This window comes from Arvicanthis niloticus, chromosome 17 (assembly GCF_011762505.2).
Source record: "Arvicanthis niloticus isolate mArvNil1 chromosome 17, mArvNil1.pat.X, whole genome shotgun sequence".
Classification (NCBI taxonomy): domain Eukaryota; kingdom Metazoa; phylum Chordata; class Mammalia; order Rodentia; family Muridae; genus Arvicanthis; species Arvicanthis niloticus.
In genome coordinates, this window is record NC_047674.1 from 31158648 (window position 1) to 31180769 (window position 22122).

The following is a 22122-nucleotide window of genomic DNA, read 5'->3' on the forward strand; positions in this document are numbered from 1 at the left end:
AAAATAGGAATTCTAGCTATACATGGTGACACACATCTGTAATCCATTGTACTGGTGAGGTAGAGACAGGAAGTTTGTCACAGGTTTGAGGTCAACAAGGCTACACACTGACACCTCTTCTCTAAATAGGAAAAGGAATGCAAAAGAAGCCAGTGAGAAAACAATTGGTGAAACCAGGTGCCCACAGAAGCTGGCCCAACAGGACAGGGACAGCAGGAAGTGATGGCCATGCACACATCACGGTCTTGTGGGCAGAGGGGTGAGGGATGTACCAGATCTGTGGGATTGGTGGGTTAGGGAAGGAAACAAACAGGAAGTGTGAACCAGGTCAAGGGATGGGATGTCCAGGGCAGGAAGTGACAGCGAGGTCTAACAGTGAGCATGAGAGGATGCTTCAGAGTAGTGCCGGGGTGGGAACAGGCTCCTGGGTGCAGCCTTGTACATAAGGTACTGAAGTAAAGAGGAATACAACTTGTCAGTGGCAAGGCCTCAGACTAGAGCAATTTAGAACCACAAGAGTTTGGGGATTCAGAACCTTGGAAAGAAATGTGACACTAGACCATGTGATTCCTAAGACTACAAGCAGGCTTTCCGTCATTTCAGCTGTGGTGGTGCAAGCAAAGGTAACCAGTCATCAGTCATGGCACATTTCATTTCAAGCAAGTTGGGGACAACAGCTTTGAGGAGCTTTTGGTTTCAGAGTTACAGACTAGGCACAGGAGACCAAGGGAAGAAAGTCCCTGTGAATGTGGTGTATGTTCCTTGTGGAGACAGGAGACCAGGGCTGCAGCAAGACCAAGCCATGTGTCTTGGTTGCTTTTCTATTGCTGTGACAACACCATGACCAAGGCAATGCTTATAAAAGGAAGCATTTGATTTGAGGGCTCACAGTTTCATGACCATCAAGGCAGGGAGCATGGCAGCAGGCAGGGCACACTTGGACCACAGCAGGAGTTGAGTGCTCACATCTTGAAGCAGAAAGACATTGCTGACTGAGATTGATGTGAAACTTCCAAGCCCACTCCCAAGACACACTAATCTTTTCTAAACAGTTCTAGCAACTGGGGACCAAGCCTTAGGGGGTATTCTTATTCAAGCCACCACGTTCCACTCCCTGGCCTCCTTAGGTCTATGGCCATATCACAGTGCAAAATGCATTTAATTCATCTTCCAAGGTCGCTACAGTCTTTCAATTTCAACACGGTTGAGAAGTCCAAGTCTCTTTTAAGACTCAAGGCAGTCTCATGACTAACCCCTATAAAATCAAAATGCAAATCACATATGTCGAACATACAATGGCCCATAATATACATTGCCATTCTGAAAGGAAGGAAAGGGGCATAGTGAGAAATACCAAGCCAAAGCAAGACCAAACCTAACAAGGAAACGTGTAGCTGTCCTGTGTCAGGCCTTACATGGCTCTCCTACCCTTCCAGCTCTGCTGAGGACAACTCACTCCCCTCTTGTGGCTGCTTCTGTGTGTGTGTGTGTACCCCACAGCTGCATCATCTCAGCATCTTGGGGTCTCTAATGCACTCCGGGCCTTACGTCACAGCTTCACACAGTGGCCTCCATCAACCTCCATGTAGAGATTCCCCAGCCACACTCCTGGCCTCAGCAGCTTTCCTTAACCACAAAGGAAAATTCACATCTTTTACTCCAGTCCTTCATGACTTGAAAGCCAGGACCTCCTGTTCAGTGATGTCTGTTGCCTATCTGGGGTGGAGCCTGGTCCTCTGCTTGGATTGCGTCAGCATAAGCTTGGGTTTGTTGCTGATTTGGGGACCAGAGAAATCCCTTAGACCTTTTTCTTTAACAAAGTGCAAGATTAGCTGGGTGAGGTCTTGCCTCAAGGACTACTTCCTTAATTCTTATTTATTTTGCACCAGAACTTTTATTTTTTTATTTTATTTTATTTTATTTTATTTTTGAGCACAGGACTTGGCTCTAACATTAAATCTACTGGCATTTTTTTTCCTCAGATTGTTTTTGTTGTTGTTGTTTTGATTTTTGTTCTACTTGCTCTTTCTCTTTGTAGATCTACATAAAAGTGGTCAGTAGTAGCCACGAGAAAGAGTCAGTATTAAGCTGTCTTGAAATCTCCTCTGTCAACAAAATTAGCCCCAAACTCTTCAGTTTCGCCCCAGGCGGATTCTTAAGGCAAGGGCAAACAACACCCAGTCTGTGCCAACATACCCCAAGAGCGGCTCTGACTTTCTTTCCCTCTGAAACCTCTTAAGCTGGGCATTCGTAGCCCTCACTGTTCTCAGCACTGTTGCCTTCCGTGCTCCTAGGGTGGCCAGTCCAGCCCCACTTATAGGATTCGACCGTTTTCTTAGTCCAAAGCCCCAGAGTTCCCCACAGTCTTCCCAAAAACAGCATGATCAGGCCTGTCACAGCTCTGAGCCTCCCAGTAAAACTGGAAGAGTCCTCCTGCAGTATCCTGGAACCTTGTTTGAAGGAAGAGCCAGAGAACATGTGCAGTCAGGAGAGTGCTGTAAACTATTACAACACCAGGAGGTGCTGGATATAGCACCTTAGAGACCAGCCATTGAGACTGGGGTGCAGCACAGGGGGGAAGTGCTTGCCTAGCACAGACTTTTGTTTTTCTAACTATTTAAAAGTGTTGTTACTCTACCTTTGAACCATACAAAACAAGCGTAGGACAGATGTAGCCCCAGCTCTACTTTGCCAACCCGTTACAGATGCCAAGATTTTCATCCTCAGGTGAGGAGTTATCAGGGCATTATTTGAGATAAGTGTCAGAAGTCTGGATCTAAGTCGAGTATGAAATCACTATTTTCACTCGTGTGCTTAGAAAGGATGCTGCACAGACGCTTTTAAGTGTGGCCTCTGCTGGTCTGGGGGCTCAGTTGGAGGTGCTAGAATCTGGAGATTTCCATGCCTCTCTAGCCTCTGTAGAGTGTCAGCTCCATGATGCAAGGATCGACTTGTTCAGTCTTGTATTCCCGGCTCTTGGAACATGGCTAAGGCTATGTTGCAGTTGGTTCTGGGAGCATCCGGATCTCTTAAATCACTGAGCTTTCTGTTTACTCTGTCCTTAGTGACACTATATGGCCACTGCTGTTCTAAGGGCTTTTGTAATTTCTCACTTTAGCCCTGCAAATGACCAACCAGGATTGGACCCAGCTGAGGTGTTAGTACCCCCAGGTGACACACCACCATCGTTCTGGCTCTGCCTTTCTCTGTTGGGACTCTTTAAAAGCTCCCTCACCTTCTGGCTAACATTTTCAGGCCAGTTTGCCAGATCTACTGATAAACTTGCCCAACTGTACTTGTAAGAGGAGTATAGGTCATTGCACATCATCTGTGTCTCAACAAATCTGACTTTTAAACAAGCTCCTCACAAAGACAAACCTGGCAGGCAGCTGTAAGAAGGAAAACTAGAGAAAGAGTCCAGTCGCTCCTGACAGAACCAGGAACAGTTTTGCATTTGAAGCTGTTTGATTAAGCTCTGTTTTTACTCCAATTTTTCATCCCCAGGGAAAGGAAAGTCTCTCCAACAACGCAAGGCCAAGCCTCCAAAGAAGCAGGAGGAGAAGGAGAAGAGGGGCAAGGGGAAGCCCCAGGAGGATGAGCTGAAGGACACTCTGGCCGATGATGACAGCTCCTCCACCACCACAGAGACCTCCAACCCTGACACAGAGCCACTCCTCAGGGAGGTACGTGGTTGTCCACAAGGGGACCTGAGATGGCCTAGCTCAGTACAAATTCATGTCTCATGTATCATGTCTCTCCTGCTGAGCATGTGTCCTGTGTGTTCAGCACACCTGCACTCTCCCCCTGCAGAAACCAGCCCAGCTCTGCCGTCGGGTGACTTTGTTTACCCTAGAGAAGAGCATTTGGAAATATTAGTCAGAAACTGAAACCCTGCTGAAGTAAGTGTGCAGTGGTTCGCTAGTTAGCAAAGTTAGCACGCTACTTCATAAAGTCTGTTCATGACTGCAGACATCAAAGAGGAGAAAGAAAGAACAGAACCTGTTCACGGTCTAGTCATGCTGAGAACAGGGTTCAGTCACAGCTCACCCCCAAGGCAGGGGCAGTAGTGTCTCTGTCTTTGCTACTCTGTGGGGTCTTCTTCCACCCTTTATCCCACCCCCATTTCATCCCTAACACTAGATAAGAGGAACACAAACAAGGATAGAGGAGAAAGAGCTCTCTGAACCTAATTCCTTTCCTTTTGTTTCTTCTTTGAACATGGCCACTAACAAACCACAACCAAACCTCACTAAATGACCAATAACCACCCACCCCACCTCTCAGGGCCTTCAACTATATGTTCCCTCTGAAAAGTTCTTGAAATTCCAAACGTCACACAATCACAGGAACTATTTACAGCTGACAAAACCATACTTCTGCTAGGGCACAAGGCAAGTCATGGTCAGCTGCTATGGACAGTCCGAAGCAGCCTTACAACCCTACACCTGGGGTTAAAACGAAAACACATTCTTATTTTTTAAAGAAACCGAAATTCAAGAATTCTCAAAAATGTCACTACAAAGTAGGTTCAAGATGCCATTAGTGTTAACTGGAACCAAAGCCCAGCCTAGGACATGATCAGCACATGGGGTCAGAGCCCAGCCTAGGACACATGAGCACACGGAGTCGGCAGCCAACATTGAGAATAATGCTGCAGAACACCAGCATGCCACCCCTCTGCAGTTGTCCCGCAGTGCGACTTAGTGAGTGCTGTGCGGAGAGGCAGGCTCTGACTGTTGTAGGTGAGTGTGCTGAGATCTGAGATGGTCTGTGCAGCCTTTAACTCTATGGATCAGAATCTGGCTTCTGGGTTCCATCTAATGGCCTAAGGAGTCATTAGTTCATAACAGTCCCAGCTCTGTTCACCGGGGGCTTTCATGTTTCACATAGGATGCACACCTGTCCCCTGTCCACCTGTCCCCTTTGCATTGCCTTGCAGTTGGCCTGGTGCCCTGTCTACTTCATTTCATTTGTAACTTGTGCTGGAGCATTGGACTTGGTTCCCATTTTAGCAAATGACCAGAGAAGCAGGGCACCTGCTGGTGGAGAAGGTACTGAGCCATACATACATACACACAGCACTGTAATCTCTACTGGATCTCTCTAAGGTTTTACTCCTACCACTTCAGTAAGAAGCTACTAATTGGTACTGCCACTGCCCACCCTCCTGTTGCACATAAATGTAATCTAAATGAATTTTTACTTCAGACTCATCAGAAGACAATTACACTAAGTTAAAAAAAAACAGCTAAAACACAGACGGAAGTACAACAGATTTTTTTAAAAAAAAAAAAGGAGTTTATGTGGACAGGCATTGTACTGTACACCTGTAAACCCAGCATTCAGGAAGCCCAGGCATGTGAACCTTGATTTCAAGGCCAAGTCTGATTTATATAGAAAATTCCAGGCCAGCAAGGAGCCCTGCAGTGGGGCTCTGTCTGAAAGGGGGGATTGACATTTCTTCAGTCTGACATGGATAGCTGTACCTTGGGTTGTTTCCATTTCCATCCTACTGCTTCTGAGACCTGCATCTGCGTCGTCGTTACAGGAGCCAGAGAAGCACAAGGCGAGACCACCTGTGCCTGACAAACAGGAAAGTGAGCTGTCTCAAGTGAAGCCAAAGAGCAAAAAGCTCCTAAATGCTAAGAAAGAAATGCCAGCAGATGGGAAAGGCAGGTGAGTGTCGTGGGGCTCCTGGCAGCTGGCCATTGCTCCAGTCACTTCTCTAGGCAGCAGAAGCCACGCACTGTCCTCTCATGTCTAACATCTACTGGTCAGGTGGGTGCTTAAGGCCGTGCACCTGTTTCCAACACCAGGCATGTGGAGGGCAGGGTTAGTGCTCTGTTACAAAGGCTTCGTTTAATACAAACCGACAGCACCATGTGGACAGATGGAACCTTGACGGGGCGCCCACTGGGAGGGAGCTAACTTTTCTCAAGAACTTCGAGCCTACAGTGTCACGAACCCAGAGATGCAGTTGGGATCTAGAATTCTGTGCTGTAAACCTTAGAAGAGTTATTCTTGCCTGAAACATGTTCTGGGATGGTGTCCCCAACGAGACAAGTCTACCATGGAAGAACTCTAGTACCCATAGGCCAGAATTCAGGCAGACCCCATAAGGAGGCTCCTGTGGACTGCTCCCCAACAAAGTGAAGGTGTTGAGCTGCTGGCTTGTTGACTATGACTTCTTCATATTTTCATAAACTGGGCTACCGTCTTCCTGATGAACTGATGTCAGTCTTAGCATTGTGGAGGTGAAGAACGGAGGCTTCTTTTGTCATTGTTAGCCTCCCTTGCCTCAGTCACCACCCTGTGCCCCAGAAAGGGCCACACAGTGTGTGAGACATGAGGGAAGATCAAGCTGCTGTCTGAACGTCTCACCCTTGATGACGGAATCATTTCAAGTCAGTTGGCTGTTGTCCATTTTATTTAAATGCTTTAAACTTTTTTTTCCTGGAAACCATCTGGCTTAATTTAGGAATGTTGAATTAGCAAAAAATAGTCTGGCACCTTTTTTTCTTTAAAGCCATTAATTTTACAGTGGCAAAGTTAAGCTTTGTAAAATAAAGTAGACACCCCCACAGTTACAGATGACTTACCTAAAAATAGCTCACACAGCCTCTGCCAGAGGGCTGGGTGTCTGTGTTTTGGGAGTCTTCTGCCATTTTTAGAATATGGAATTTTAAACTAACCCTGTCAGCCAGAAGTAGAAGAGCAGAAGATTGTGTTAACACTGTCTATAAATGGCATTCTTGAAGTTTGTGTTTGTTTTGGAGGTGGGTGGGGCCTGTTGTTGTTGTTGTTGTTGTTGTTGTTGTTGTTGTTGTTGTTCCCATTAGGCTACTTAAAACTTTACTTACCTGGAATAACAGAGACTATTTGGTTATCTCTTTTAGCTAATTTCAGAAATACTTAGGGACCCTGGCATAGTGGCACACGCCTTTAATCCCAACTCTTGGGAGGCAGAGGCAGGCAGTTTTGGTGAGTTGGAGGCTAGCCTGGTCTACACAGTTCTAGGCCAACCAGAACTACATAGTGAGACCCTGTTTCCAAAAGGAAAAGGAAAAAAAAAATGGGAATTTTTGTGAACTATTCAAAAACAGGTGTCCTTCGGACCCACCGCCTTATAAAGTCTAAACAAGCTTCTCTGCCATGTGTGCTCTTACATGAAGTCACACTTGGCCTTCCTTATTTTCTTGGTCTAACAGGAAGTAGAAGAGCCATGAGGATTTGGGGGTTACTGGGTCTGGAACTATTTTGATGTCTAAACTCTACTATGAATCAGTATAGTGATTTATTTTTGACCTTGAACCTAACAGAAATTAGCAGCAGCCTAGAAATGAGAACTTGGCGTTAGAGGGATACAAGAGCTTGAACACCAGAGCAGGGTGGGGTCAAGGCTGTGCTGACGTCACACGCGTAAGGTCAGGTGCAGGAAGCGTGCTTAAGGACATGTGAGAGGCACAGCTCAGAAGATGCCTGTTCAAGGCTGGGTATGGTGGGGTGTTTGTTAATTCAAGCTGCTCAAAGGCTGAAGAGGATCAAAAACTCAAGGGCTAGCATGAGCTGCACAGCAATTTATAACCAACCTGTGCAGCTCAGTAGGCCAGTCTCAAAATAAAGTGCTGAAGAGTAGCTCAGTGGGAAAGAACCACACCAGCATACGCAAAGCTCCAGACTTAGTACCCAGCACTAGAAAAGAAGAAAATAAAATTTGTACAGGCTTTGCAGATCTATCCCAACAAGCAAACTGTCAGCTTTCCTGCCGTCAGCAGCCAACACTGTCACCAGCCCTCCTAAGGCCTGACTGACCTTGATGGGCAACACAGAAGCAGTGTTGTGAGGAGCACCTTTGTCCCCCGCTGCCGGCGGTCCTGCTCACGCCACATCACTTGAGCTGATGTTCTGCAAAGGCTAGAACTCGGCTCCCACTCATGTCAGAATGTCTGTTGGAAAACACATTCAGGAGCACAGTGTGCCGGGTCCCAGGGAGGCTCGCTCACAGCACAACTGCCCTTGCTGGCTCCATGCAGCAAGTTTGTGCACACATTTCCTGAAGCAGGTCACCAGAGGTTAGACCCTCAAGTGTACACATGTATACATACACACAGACACTCCCAGAATGTCTAGAGCACAGTCTAAGTTTAGAACTGGTTAGATAATATCTTAGGAACCCTTATAAATAAGGCATGTAACTGAAGTAAGGAATGATTCCATTCTTGATGACTTACAGCCTTGCTCCGAACATCAGGACCAATGGTGTCTACATTCTTGTTTGTCTTTTAGTTCCTTTGAACTACCATATACTCCCTCACTGGAAAATAAACAGCGTAGAAATCTCCCAACCAAGATTCCTCTTCCAGCTACACTAACAAGTGGATCCAAATCACGAAATCTCCAGAAAACAAAAGGTATTGTCATGTTGATCACAGGTATTTTTGATTCATTGTTTTCATAACTGCCAGTACAAGGTGGTAGCTATGTTGTGAAACCAAGGCTGTGTTGAGGGGTCACTGAAGCAGACTCATGAGAGGAAAACCTTCCCACATTAACTTTCCTTTCTGAATTCTGTCCAGGTACAAATAAGTTAGTGGAAAACAGGCCAGTTGCCCTCTCAAAATTCCTCCCCAGCAGTCAAGAACTAGGCAATACCAGTAGCTCAGAGGGTGAAAAGGACTCTCCTCCACCAGAATGGGATGCTGTGCCAGTTCACAAGCCCAGCAGCTGTAAGTATGGGTTTAGAAGCCACTGGTCCATGGCCACCCCCGGCTCCAAGTGCTTCGGGGTGGGGACGTTGTTTCCAGAAGTGACCAATGTGGGTGGCCTGCTGTAGCCAACTTTAGCCAAAGTGCATCTGTCTGCCCAGGGACAAGGAACAGCTTTAGAGACTGGGCTACTTACACAGAGAAGATAAAAGAGGCCAGAGCTCTTCAGCCAGCTGGAGGAAAACCAGGCCCATGTCTGTACAGCCCCTCCGTGCTTTTCTGCTCAGAGAATACCTTGGCCTGGTCCCAAGCCCTATAACCTTTACTCTCCCCATCAGCCCCACTGGACAGCTCCGCCAGGACTCTGCTGTCTCCAGCGTGGGCAGAGGAAGCCAGTGAGCGTCTAGTTCACAGTGTCACTGTCCCTTTTGGACACCTCTACTGTTTTAGTCCCCAATTTTCCTGCTTCTCCCTTTGATCATCCATCTTCCTTAGACCCCACCTTCAAGTGCATATTTTGCAGGACACTTGGCATCAGAGCGGTACTGCCTACTGGCATGTTCTCTCAGCCCGATTTCATAGCACCCAGGGCCACCAGGTGTGGCATTGCCCACAGCGAGCTGACCATACCCATGTCCATCAGGAACATGCATCACAGGCTTAACTATAGGCCACTCTGAGTGGGAGGTTCCCTTTTCTCAGATGGCCCTAGCTTGTGTCCAGTTGACACAAGACTAGCCAGCAAAAACCTTGTACCAATAAAGGAAGCCAAGACTGTTCTTCATGGCTTAAAAGGCAAGAAAGTGCCAAGGAAGGCTACCCCAGGGGAGAAGTACCTGAAGCCAGAGATTCTTTAACCTTGCAGAGCAATGTGAAGGTTCTCGATAGCCTCAGACCTTATTCCAGGCTTGTTCTGACCTCCTCAGTTCATTCCATCTGCCTTTGTCAAGCGCATCTGCACACAGAACTTCCCCAGCAGCTCTCAGGAGAAACAAGCCAACATGTGAACACACACACACACACACCCTGTGGTGAACAACCCAGCAGGAAAGCTGCTTGCACTTACAGGTGGCAGAGTCAGCCCACAGCCAGCCGGCTCTGTTGCTTTTAGGTCTATAGCAAAGCAAAAGACATGACAGAAGGATGTGGCAGAGCACAGCTGCTCCGCTGGGCAGCTGGGAGCAGAGAAGAGGGTACAGGGAGGGTGTGATGTGAAGGCAACTTCCTCATAGTCTGTTGAGCTGCTAAGCCACTAACAGCCTCACTGCTATTGGAGCAAGCCTTCAGCACACTGGCCTTTGGGTAGAGTTCCTATCCAGACCGTACCAGAGTGTGCCTGCTCCCAGTATTTCATCTTTCACCAGGGGCAGGTCAGAGAAGGTACCACACAAGAAATGAACAGGGAAGGAAGGATCTGGGCATTTGTACAAAAAGTCGCCCTTCAACATCAATGTACTGGATAAGTGTACTGTGCTCTGGAGACTTCCAAGAAGCTTATGAACAACTCAGGCAAGAAATGTCACACACACGGCATTTGTGACGAGCACTGGGCATGAGCAACCGCAGAGCAGCTATAAAGAGGTCACCTTATGGTCAAGCATGGTAGGCTGCAGACAGAAGCAATGATAAAGGTTATCAGTGCCACTGGGGGCAGAGAAGAGAGGTGACCCTGACCACGGAGAATGGGGCCATGAGCTTCAGGAGAAAGGATCTATGCTTAGCACTGATGTCACAGGTCCCTGACACGCCCTGAGGGTTTAGAGAGCTGCAGCAGGTGCTAGACAGCTTGATCAGAGACACGAGATCAGCACAGCGCAGACAGGGCAGACTGGGAGGGGGCCCCAGGGCCTGCAGTGTATCATGCACAACTGGACAGAGCCCTGTCATGAGCCACTGTTAGGAGCAGCACCCAGGGACACACAGCAGCTATGTGGGTGACACATCTGTTGTCACTCCTTCCAGTTTTAGTGCAGACATGACATTGAAATATTCTAAAGTTTTTAAAGCAGCTGTGTAGATTTTTACAGGCCCAGGAATACTAAAAGCCACAGCCCTGTAAACTGTGGGCCACAGCCACACCTGAAGCACCCGGGCTGAGACAAGGAATCGTGTTAGACTTGAGGGCATTCGGCCTGTGTACTTCCTCTGCTACAAGTTTAACCTGGAAGGAGGCACAGCCTCCCTCTGGTCCTCAGACAGTGGCTTCAGCTGCTCATGGGGTGGCCATGAAGAGGCCGACTACCCTTCCCTGCATTTGTGGAGCCCAAGGGCACCAAGAGATGCACATCTCCCCTCCTTCTTAGAACCTCTAAGTGGAACGCATAAGTCTTCCTTGGCTTCCTTTATAGAAGCATTTGAATTTCACATCAAAAATAACTGATTTTGAAGCATCCAGATGAAACTGTCACATTAATGGACCTTTTGTTAATTTCCAGCTACTGACAGTCTTTATAAACTGTCTCTGCAAACCCTCAGTGCAGACATTTTCTTAAAACAACGCCAGACCTCGCCAACACCGGCCTCTCCTTCTCTGCCCACCGCTCCCTGCCCGTTCACATCCCGTGGCAGCTACAGCAGCGTCGTCAACAGCTCCGGCAGGTAGGCTGCTCACTCCGACATCGTGGTCGTCACACCAACTCACAGTTGTCACGGTGACTCATAGACACCACACTCTCGCTCCTCCTTTGCATGAGCCCGTTTTCATTACCCGGTCCTTTACGTGGGATGAGTTCTTCCTGTGTTCCAGGTACCTGACCCCAGCAGTGACCTCATCCTGTCTGTGAACAAGTCTGTTACTGTGTTCTAGAACTGTGGCAAGCGTCCACGACCCAGCACCTCACCTAGAGTGTAGACATGGAGTGCACGAGCAGGGTCACCTCAGGGCACTTTGGCTGTCACTGTCTGTAACATGCTATAGAGTGACACATGCTCAGAAGCACATGGCCTCCCTCTGTGCCAACAGGCTTAGTATCACACAGGCACCATGACCTCCAGACAGGCTCCTTGCAGAATAGTCAGCGGAAACAGTGACCAACAGGGTAGAGGGGTCATACTTACTAGGGACCCCCACTGTAACCATGTCCCATGGAGGGAGCCCTGATGAATGGACCTGTCCTGTCAGCCCCACCAGTTGGCTGATATTCTGACAGGTTTCTTTGCCAAGGGGCCTCCTTCAGGTTCTTCAAAATGTGGTCTCCACCTTTTCCCAGTTCCTAAATTGTGATACCCACCTTGGTCTCTTTCCTCGCTTCCCCAGAAACCCCTCATTTTCCAAGCTCTCTTGGACCCCAGAACACTTTCACAGGGTTTCTCTGTGCCCTGAGCCATCCTGGGCTGTCACCCCTGAGTGCCTGACACTCCTCCATTGTCAGCACCACCAGTGAGGGGAATTCTTTCCTCCTTGTCCTAGTGACACAAAAGCAAAGCAGCCGAACAGCAGCAAGAGCAAGCTAACAAAGGCAGCCTCTCTCCCAGGCAAGAACGGCAACCCCACCTTCGCTGCCGTCGCTGCAGGCTATGACAAGAGCCCTGGTGAGTAGCCTGCCCACAGCCTTCCACTTCTGTCCAGCTGGGCCTCACACTGATTCACAGTTCTTGTTGCAGGTGGGAATGGATTTGCTAAAATTTCTTCAAACAAATCAGATTTTTCCAGCAGCCTTGGCATTTCACACATTCCTGTTGACAGTGATGGCTCTGACAGGTATGTGGCTCACCCTTGGCCAGCAATGAGGTTGAGGCTCCCCAGGGCAGGTGGCATCTTTCCTAGCAGCCACGTGGTAGGTTCCCCCTTCTCTGTGCTTTTATATTCGAGCCCCCATGTGAAGCCATAGATGGGCCTGGTTCACTAACCACCATTCTGTGTATGTTCCCTTGCAACATTCAGCTCGGGTTTGTGGAGTCCTGTCAGCAACCCCAGCAGCCCTGACTACACCCCCCTCAATTCGTTCTCAGCCTTTGGAAATTCTTTTAATCTAACAGGTGGTAAGTATTCAGCCCTGGGTCTGTACATAGGAAGCCTATAACAAGAAAAGGCGTGCGGCATGTTAGGGACACTTAGTATAGGAGACATTGCTGTCATCTGATCAGGGGGTATCTTTTTCAATGCAACAGCTGGTGACAAGTTATATGGAGGTTTAGGGGAGAGACAGGTTGTACTTCTCCTGTCTTGGAGGGCTTCTGGGAACACAGCACACAACCTGGCAGCCATGTGGAAGTCCTCCCTACTCCCCTTGCCAGGACGATGCAGGACACCGTGCACAAGTGCATGCCGGTTGGCTTGTGCTCCAGAGCGTTTGCTAAAGCGTTTCCAAGAGGGACTCTGGTCTGAAGTCGACTCCTGCATCTGCCAGGCAGTATGTTTGCAATAGCCAAGAGGTCAGGATCAGACAGTTGTGTCCTGGTGCCATCTGGTGATGACTGCATTAGGTGCTCACATTGTGGCCATGTGGTTGAGTTCTTGGGAACTGACAAGGTCTGTGTCAGCTCACATGCATGCACTGTGCCGTATCTCGCTGAGAAAGGCTGAGGAGGCTTGACCCACTGTCTCATATTCAACAGTTTTCAGCAAACAGTCACGATCCTGCAGTCAGTCATCCCAGAGAAGCTGGAATGAGTTCAACAGTGGCCCCTCCTACCTCTGGGACTCTCCAGCCACAGACCCCAGCCCTTCCTGGCCAGCCAGTTCCAGCTCACCAACCCACACAGCCACTGTGAGTGCCCAAGCCCCATCCTTGTCATTACCAGTTCTGCTGTCATGTGTGCTGTGCTGACAGTTACATACACAGCAGAGACACCATAAAGGAAGGGCTTTGTCTCGTGTTCTGTCCGCTGCCCAAGGTGCCCTTCAGAGCCATTAGAGTCAGGAGACTCTGAGGAAACTGAGGAGCTGTGATCCAGGTCCTGGTCTTCTCATAGGTCTACCATGCTCAGCCTCTTCCCCAGGTGTGGCCCTGGCCACCCTATCTCAGAGGATGGCCCCACTCCTCCCACAGCAAGCTTCGGAGTTGCTGGTGCTTTGTTTCTGAGAGGCACTTATCTCCTAGCTCATGAGTGAGCTACTACTCTAAATTTTCCTCAAAGATTATGCATCCTGGAGGTCCTCTGGCCAAGAAAAATAATGGACTCATCCTTCACAAAACAATAGCAGAAACTGTGCCTCAAAAAATCACACGTGCATGCGTGCGTGCGTTCGTGCGTGGATAGTGCTGTGAAGATGTCATAGAAAAGCCTGTCTTCTTGGTAATAGTCCTGATTCAGTCCATAACACCATGGCCAGTTCTCTGTACACATCCGGTAGTCAGTCAGACCCCGGGCTTTACAAATCACTTTTCCACACCACTTGGTCAGCTTTGTGTCTTACAAGTTAGCATAGCCAGGACCCATGCAGCACCTGTGCCCCAGTGAGACCCGTGCACAAAATGCAGACAGGCTGCATCGGGTCCACCAGCCAGCCTTCATCAGCGTTCAGTAAAATATCAGAACATCTGCTCACACCCTGCTATGGCTAACTATCTGGAATATTTTTTTTAAATTAGTAAAAATGAGAGAAATCTGTGTGCTGCTCCATTGCCCTGCTGGCCCGGCTCACCCACACTCAGTGTTGTGTTCTTTCTGCTTTGTCATAGTCCATCCTTGGCAACACCAGTGGCCTGTGGTCCACCACTCCATTCAGCAGCTCAATCTGGTCCAGCAACATCAACAGCTCCCTTCCTTTCTCCACTCCAACAAACACACTGTCAAGCATCTGCCTCATGGGCCCAGAAAACTCCACCGCCGCCCACACCCCTTCCGGTCCAGCTGACGACTTGGGACAGACCTACAACCCTTGGCGGATATGGAGCCCTGCAATCGGAAGAAGAAGCTCTGACCCTTGGTCTAATTCGCACTTCCCTCATGAAAATTAAAATTAAGCAAAAACCGAAGTGGGGGGCCTCATCTAGATCATGATATGCCAGTTTCCAGGACATATTCTGAAGGTCCTTACTGTTTCGAGCCCTCTCCCTCCTCACAGGGCAGGCGTGTTCCACTCGCTTCTCTCACATCTTTCTCGCAATTATGATACTCTGAGATTTGCTGTTGTGCTTGTAGACAAAAGTCTGGACTCGGCCACCAACTGCTACAACCTGTCCACCTGAAATCTTGACTTACCTGGTTCCCCACTGTCTCTTCCTACCTTCTTTATCTGTAAGAACACAAATTTGGCATTACAGTTAAGGGAGTAATTTGAATTGATTGACAAGTCCTGGCATGTGACAATTTTACTAAATTACCAAGTTTGGTTTTTAATAATTTCACAATATTATGCACCAAGATCTAATTTTAAAAATGTATGAGGACTTTGTGCTGAAAATACAGAGTATTTTTTTAAAGTAAGGCTATCTTGGTTTAAAAGCAGATTACAGACATGTAAGCCAGCACACGAGCGGTGGCTGAGTGTAGCGTGCCCAGCAGGAACCACGTGAAGTTCCTTGCTGTTTGTACTTGAGGTATATACCATTTGTATACCTGAATTATTTTAAAGATAAACTGAAATGCACATAGCCAAGTCTTGACATTACAAGATTGTGTATTTCTTAAAATACAACTTTGTGTTGTACTTTGAAATAAATGATGCTTTTTTCAAAAGCCTTGAATTGTTTTGTTCTGCTTTTTTACACTAGCTGCATTTCCCACCACTGTGGACCATGGTGTCATTGAGTGTCCCTCTGGAGTTGATTGGTAAAGAGGTTTCTGGCTTGTCAGGGCTACAGCCAGCTGTGGGCTACTAAAATCTTCCTGGTGTTCATGTCCCTGACAGGAAATGACCCAGAAGCCTGTTGGGATTCCTCCAGGAAGCAGCTTTCCTCCACCTCTGACCTAAACAGAACAGCCCGGGGAAAAAGCTGCTAACGTCTCCTGGCACCTGAAACCTTGGATATCTGTACTTTGCACTCAGCCTCTGAGCGGCTGTGGAGTTTCCAGCTGAGTGACCTGTGATGGCATACAGCCCTTAGGGAGGCCACCCACACATCCACTCCACAGTCACCCTTTTCAAAAATGGGCCTTGTGCCAGCTCGCCACTGCATTTGTGAGACAGGATTTCCTGACACAGGAGTCTGCTGACAGGAAACCCTGTGGCTGGGGGGGATAAGGAAAGCAGCAGAGAGGCTTAAGGTGGCTGAGTGGATGACACACTGCAGCTGAGTTCAAACCCCCAGGATCCCACAACCCACATAAAGCCAGGTGTGGTAGCCTGGAATCCCTGTGCTGGGAGGCAGAGCCACAAACACGCCCCCACCCCCCCACCCCAGGACAGCGAGCTAGCTGCACTAGCCCCGGGCTGAGTTCCAGGTTCCAGTGAGAAACACACGTTAGCAAGTAAGTCAGACTGTGAAAGAAGATGTCTGCCATACCTACACATACACATGGATACCACACATGTACGGGTGTGTACCAAAAGAGAGGCAGGTACAAAGGAGAAGCTGGGCACAGGAAGGGCCTTAGACTACCTGCAGGAATGCCCAGTGTTGCGTCCCTGAAACCCCGGGCAGCTGACAACGGGGAGAGTAGAGGTAGCAGTTAGAAGCCATTTACCTACCAAGAGAATCTTTAGCACTTCAGCCATGCTATCTGGCTGACTGGATCTGAAGCTGAGGGATGGAGGCAGAGAAGGCAGCATCAGGTAGTGGCATGGTCTGGAAACTGAGTCCTCAGGACCAACTAAAAGACACTAGAGTCTAGAAGGCAAAGAGATTTGCACATACCTAATACATTTCTCTTTTGAACAAACTGTTGACCCTTTTCCAACAGTAATAAGTCACCTACTGCGTCTCCAGAAAGAACCCACCGTCTACACTGCAACAATAGCAGCTTACCACAGTACATCAATCTTGGTTCTAATTTCCCTGGTGGTCCTTCCTGCTCCGGCATGCTTTTCTTGTCCATATTTCCAGGATTTTACAGACAACTTCTGTTAGGTTTCAGGGAGCTGTGAACAAATGTTCTGAGGCCAGTTACATGTTGAAGAACTCAGAGTGCCCTTCGATGGGCAGTGGGCAGTGCTGTGTACATGAACCATCCTACAGTGTGGTTTCAAACCTAGCCTTCCCTGCTTTTCATGAGGGTTCATCAGAGCCAGCAAGGTCACTATGAGTTTCCTCTTGGGGCTTCCTGGACAGCTAGAGCTGGTCTGTGGAGCTGGTTCCTGGCCGCATGGTCCTGTTGTATACTCTTGTACACTTAGGAAATGAGAACAAAGATAAGGCATGCAATCGCTACACAAGGGATGAGCGGAGGTCTGCACAGGTCAGCTTCCCACAGACTGAGCGCTGGAGGGAGCGCTCGCTGTTCTGTCAGAGGCCCCTTCAGCCACATGTAACTCCAGCTCCAAGGTTCCAACAACCTCTTTTGGCATCTGCAGCCATACACACATGCACATATAATCACACACACATGTACATACAGTAACCTGCGAGCACATAAGGAAGAATGAAAAGTAAATCTTTGCAAAGTAAAAGGACAAATGCTAACAGCAATCAGAATAGTTCTGCAGATGAGGCCCCCTGCTCAGGGAAGTCCAGCCTGTGTCAGGCTGACATTAAAACCAATCACAACACAGGTGCATTTAAGGGAGTCGGAGCAAGGAAGGGAAGCAGAGGGCATGGAGGAGCACTGCTTGCTGGCGTGTGCTTGTGGCTGCCTCTGCCTGCTTTGTTATATAATCCAGGCCCCGCCTGACCAGCGGTGGTACCACCCATAGCAGGCTGGATCCCCCCTCACATCAATCATCAATCAAGAGAATGCTCCCACAGACTTGCCTACAGGTAACCTGTCTGGGGTATTCCTTCAGTGAAGGCTTCCTCTTGCCAGCTGGCCCTAGTGTACACCAATTTGACACAAATTAACCAATACTGAGGTTAACTGACCTCTGGTCTGTTCTAAGAGTCTGCTGGCTTACAGGCTTCATCCAGACAAGTGTCCCAGGCTTTGTTACATCCACAGTTTCCAGCAGACAGGAGGCAGCATGACCTTAGTAAAATAGCCATTTGGGCAAACCCCCAAAGCTCGGGAATGTGTTCTATGGGAAGCCTGCTTGGGAAGGAGGCATTGAAACCCAGCAGCCAAATTCTGCCACGTGGAACTGTGTCAGAGTCGAACAGATGGAGACCGTCAAGATGGCTCTGTGGACTGACTGCTCAGAAAGTCATGCTGTTAGTGATACTCTAGATGCTGCTCCAGGGCTGACAAGATGTGTCTCCTTTTGGCCCCAAATAAAGACAGGGTTTCACTATGTATTCCTGGCTGTCCTGAAACTCACTCTGAAAACCAGGCCGGCCTCGAACTTACAGAGATCTACTTGCCTCTGCTGGGTTTAAAGGTGTGCACCACCACTGCCCAGCAAGAGCATAATTTTTAGAAGAGTTTATTTTTATTAAGTGTGTGTGTGTGGAGAGAGAGAGAGAGAGAGAGAGAGAGAGAGAGAGAGAGAGAGAGAGAGAGAGAACACATTAGCACACTGCCAAAAGTGTTTCATCACTGTACCTGAAGTAACAGACAGTTGTGAGTCTCCCAATGTGGGCACTGGGCAATGACCTTGGGTCCTCTGAAAGAACTGCAAGTGTCATTAACCACTGAGCCACTTTGTCCAGCCCCCAAAAGCATACATTTAATGGAAAGGCAGTAGTAATAAAGTTATATATCCTGAAAAAAAAAAATGAACCAAACAGAAATCTTAGAAACAAAGAGCTCGGCAGATCAAATGAAAATCCAGTTGAGGTCAGGCGTGGCAGGGTGCGCCTTTATCCCAGCAATCAGGAGGCAGAGGCAGGGAGATCTCTGTGAGTTTCCAACCAACTAAGGCTACACAGGGTGACGCTGTCTCAGAAAAGGCACTGCAGGGCTGGTGAAGAGCACTTTCTGCTCCTGCAGAGGACCTAGGTTCAGCTCCCACCACCCACTCGCGGTGGTTTGTAATCCTCTATAATCCAGTTCCAGGAGATCTGGAGTGCAAGGAAATAAATGTCAAAAACAAACAAACAAACAAACAAATCTCTCAGAAGGAAAAATAGGGAACCTCTGAGGCCAGTAAACTTGAGGTGAATCCATGGTTCTTAGACAGCCCCGTGAGGTTTTTTTTAAAGGAGCCTTATGCGTCTGCCCCAGAGCTGGAATTAAGGTGAGTGATGCCACACCCACTGCCTGATGGGTTTGTTTCTTTTCTTCGAGCACTCACTTAGAAGTGTTCATATTCGAAGCATTCATGGTGGTAATTCTCTCTTTTATTTCTGAGTGTAAAGTTAATAGTCTTTTCAAAGACGACATGAAATTGGAAGTGAAGTGGTGTAAGGAGGCGGCAGGAGGGTTGGAGGCTAAGAGGGCATAGGTCAGTATATACTGTATGCATGCGTGAAACTTCCTAAGAGTAATAATGTACTGTAAATGTCATTTCTGGCTTTGATTTGATAAGATCCAGCATTGTGATGCTATAAGGGCAATTAAAAAAAATAACAGGGAAGAAAATATTCTAATATTTGAAAATTAAGAAATATACTTGTAGGGGCTGGTGAGATGGCTCAGTGGTTAAGAGCACTGACTGCTCTTCCAGAGGTCATGAGTTCAAATCCCAGCAACCACATGGTGGCTCACAACCATCCATAATGAGATCTGATGCCCTTATATGGGTGTCTGAAGACAGCTACAGTGTACTTACATAAAATAAATTTTAAAAAAAAATTTAAAAAAAAAAAGAAATATACTTGTAAACTTCCAAGAGGACAAGGAACTAAGAGAAAAATTTTTCAGCTTTAGGGGCTGGAGAGATGGTTCAGTGGTTAAGAGCACTAACTGCTCTTCCAGAGGTCCTAAGTTCAATTCTCAGCAACTACATGGTAGCTTACAACCATCTGTAATGGGATCCGATGCCCTCTTCTGGTGTGTCTGAAAATAAATAAGTCTTTAAAGTGTTTCAGCCTTATTATTATTGTGTGCGAGCACAGGGGCTCATGAGGCATTCTGTCTTCAGAAGTCCTCAGTCAGCTCCGTCAGAAATTCAATATTCATTACCCTATTCCGTCTAGTCTGCTTTATGACTACAAATTACCCTGGCCCAGACAACCATTGAGTGAAGTACAAGGTTTGTCTGGTAAGGTCCAGTTACTTCGCTTTGAATGATGCTTCAAGGTTTAACATATTACAGCACGTGATCTGAATCAGATTTCATTCCTTTTGTGGCCAAATAATACCCCCTAGATGTTCATGGTGACTTTGGCTTATTTATCAGCTGGTGGAATGGGCACATACATTTGCTCTCTCCAGCACTCATCACTACACAAGTCCGACCTCCGTAATTCCGACCTTCTCACCCCACTCTCTGTAAGTTTCTGAGGAGCTGAAGAACATGCCCATCGGTTAGGAGCATGTCCTTGCAGAGGACTTGAGTTCAATTCCTGGCACCCATATCAGGTGGTTCACAACCACCTTTAACTTCAGCCCTAGGGACTCTGATGCCCTCCTCTGGCCTTCTTAGGCACTGCATTCAAGTGTGCAAACCCACACTCTGACATGCATGTATATACAACATTAAGAATAGACACTTTTTTATGTATGTGGTACATATGTGGTGTGTGCATGTCCATGTGTGTGTGCTTGTGGAGGAGGAGATGCCGGCCTCATGCCACAGACTCCCATGTCACCACCCAGCCCAAGGGTGGCCCACTGCCCTACACCCCCCCCCAAAAAATCGGCCACCAGAGTCCTGAGTTGTGGGGGCCACAGACGGTCCGCTGTACCTATTTCTCAGCTGGATCTACCCAGCTCAGACCCTCAGCTTAACAGGTGCTATAACATGGGCCCCAAGTCTCCCCCAGAACCCAAGTTCAAAATAGCTGTCCCTAAAGTCACACCACCTCCAAACCCACTTGGTCTGAGGCCCTGTCCCATCTCTATAGGCTGTGAAGGACCCACTCAGGAGACTGAGGCAGATGGAGCATGAGTTAAAAGCCAGCTTGAGCCAGAAACTGAGCTGGTGGGCAGCTTACCTAACGTGCAAAACTCTGTTCATTCCCCCGCACCCCATAAAACTGAGAATGCTGGCCCCTGCCTGTACTCTAGCACAGGAAGTGGGTACAGAAGGATCAGAAGTTCAAGGTCATCTCTAGCTACACAGTGACTTTGAGGCTACCCGGAACTTCAGGAGACCCTGTCTCGAAAACAAGCAAACAAAAATGAGGGCGGGGCTGGAGAGCAGGCTGAGTCCTTTAGTCACAGAACTTGAAAGGTTGCTGCCCACCATCCAGAACTCTAGCTCTGGGGACCTGACACCCTCTTCTGACCTCTGTGGTCACAAGCACGCGTGCGATGCTCAACATGCCCACAGACAAAACATTCACAGGCGCAGAAATAAAACCACAAAGCTGAATGGTGATTGAGTCACTTAGCCATTTCTCCTCCAGACAAGTAGAAGGCAGAAGGAGCCAGACTACAGAACGTCAGCAGCCTTGCTGGCTGGGGGGCAACACCCATAGGCAAAGCAGAACCTGAAGTTAAGAAAAGCCTATGGGATGGGGGGGGGGGGGAGGGGGCAGCGGGGAGCTGCAGTAGCAAATGATATTGGAAAGGGATAAGAGATGTCCCACCATACAGCCTCTTGGGACAGGGGTAGGCCCAGCCCCAAGTCTGAGCCATTCTACTGCTCTACTCCGGGGCTGCTGCTGCCCCTCCCCCTCCTCCTGGCTGCTGGTGGCAGAGAAAATGGAAGGGTTTTCTCTCTATAGCCAGGCTCAAGCACCCCAGCTTTAAGCGTCCTGCTCAAGCGTCCTTGTAGTTCCCAGGTACCTTTGCGATCTTCCCATTCATTGTTCTACATTTACTTTCCCTTTTCAGCGGACGCACCCCAAGAAACTGAGGCACGGCAGGGTCAAACGACTTGCCCCCGGGGCAACTGGGGCTAAATCTACAAGCATAGTATGACTTTTCCTGGGGGTAAGCAGCAGAAAAGCATGCCATGCAGAAGCCACGCTAACAACAAAGGCACAAGAGCCAGGACGTGTTCTGCGAGAGGGTGCGGAGTCCCAGAAGCTGGCATCCTGCAAACGCGCCTGGAGTGAACACTCTGCAGGCGGAGGAACTGAGGGCCTGAAGAGCAGAGGGTATTCTGGGTTCTCTTCCCTTGCTGAGAAGCTACCAGAATAAGGACAGGTGAGCGCCTTGGGCCAGGAACTGAGCCCAGCTTTACTTTGACAGTGGTGCCACCTTGTGGTATTCTTTTAGAACTGCAACCTCTTCCGACGATTCGGTCATGGTCAGACTGTTCCCTCTGTACTAGACACCTACGGGGATGATGTTTTAGGACCAAACCAAATAGTAATGCTGATCCTAAAGTAAATACAAATAAAATGTATTTAGTTTTTTAAATTTTTGTGCAATAATATGTATTATTATC

At 48.2% G+C, this 22122-nt stretch overlaps 1 protein-coding gene across 1 annotated transcript in view; it reads left to right on the forward strand.

Moving 5' to 3' along the window:
* Nucleotides 1–15337, forward strand: part of Tmem131 (transmembrane protein 131) — a 151734-nt gene extending 136397 nt beyond the window's left edge. Inside the window, exons 32-41 of the mRNA XM_034521541.2 lie at nt 3505–3683; nt 5549–5676; nt 8287–8411; nt 8577–8726; nt 11141–11303; nt 12115–12236; nt 12309–12405; nt 12589–12686; nt 13263–13414; nt 14330–15337. Of these exons, the coding sequence (XP_034377432.1) occupies nt 3505–3683; nt 5549–5676; nt 8287–8411; nt 8577–8726; nt 11141–11303; nt 12115–12236; nt 12309–12405; nt 12589–12686; nt 13263–13414; nt 14330–14608 (1493 nt within the window). The 3' untranslated portion in view covers nt 14609–15337. The remainder of the gene's footprint in view (nt 1–3504; nt 3684–5548; nt 5677–8286; nt 8412–8576; nt 8727–11140; nt 11304–12114; nt 12237–12308; nt 12406–12588; nt 12687–13262; nt 13415–14329) is intronic.
* The last annotated feature ends 6785 nt before the right edge of the window (nt 15338–22122 follow it).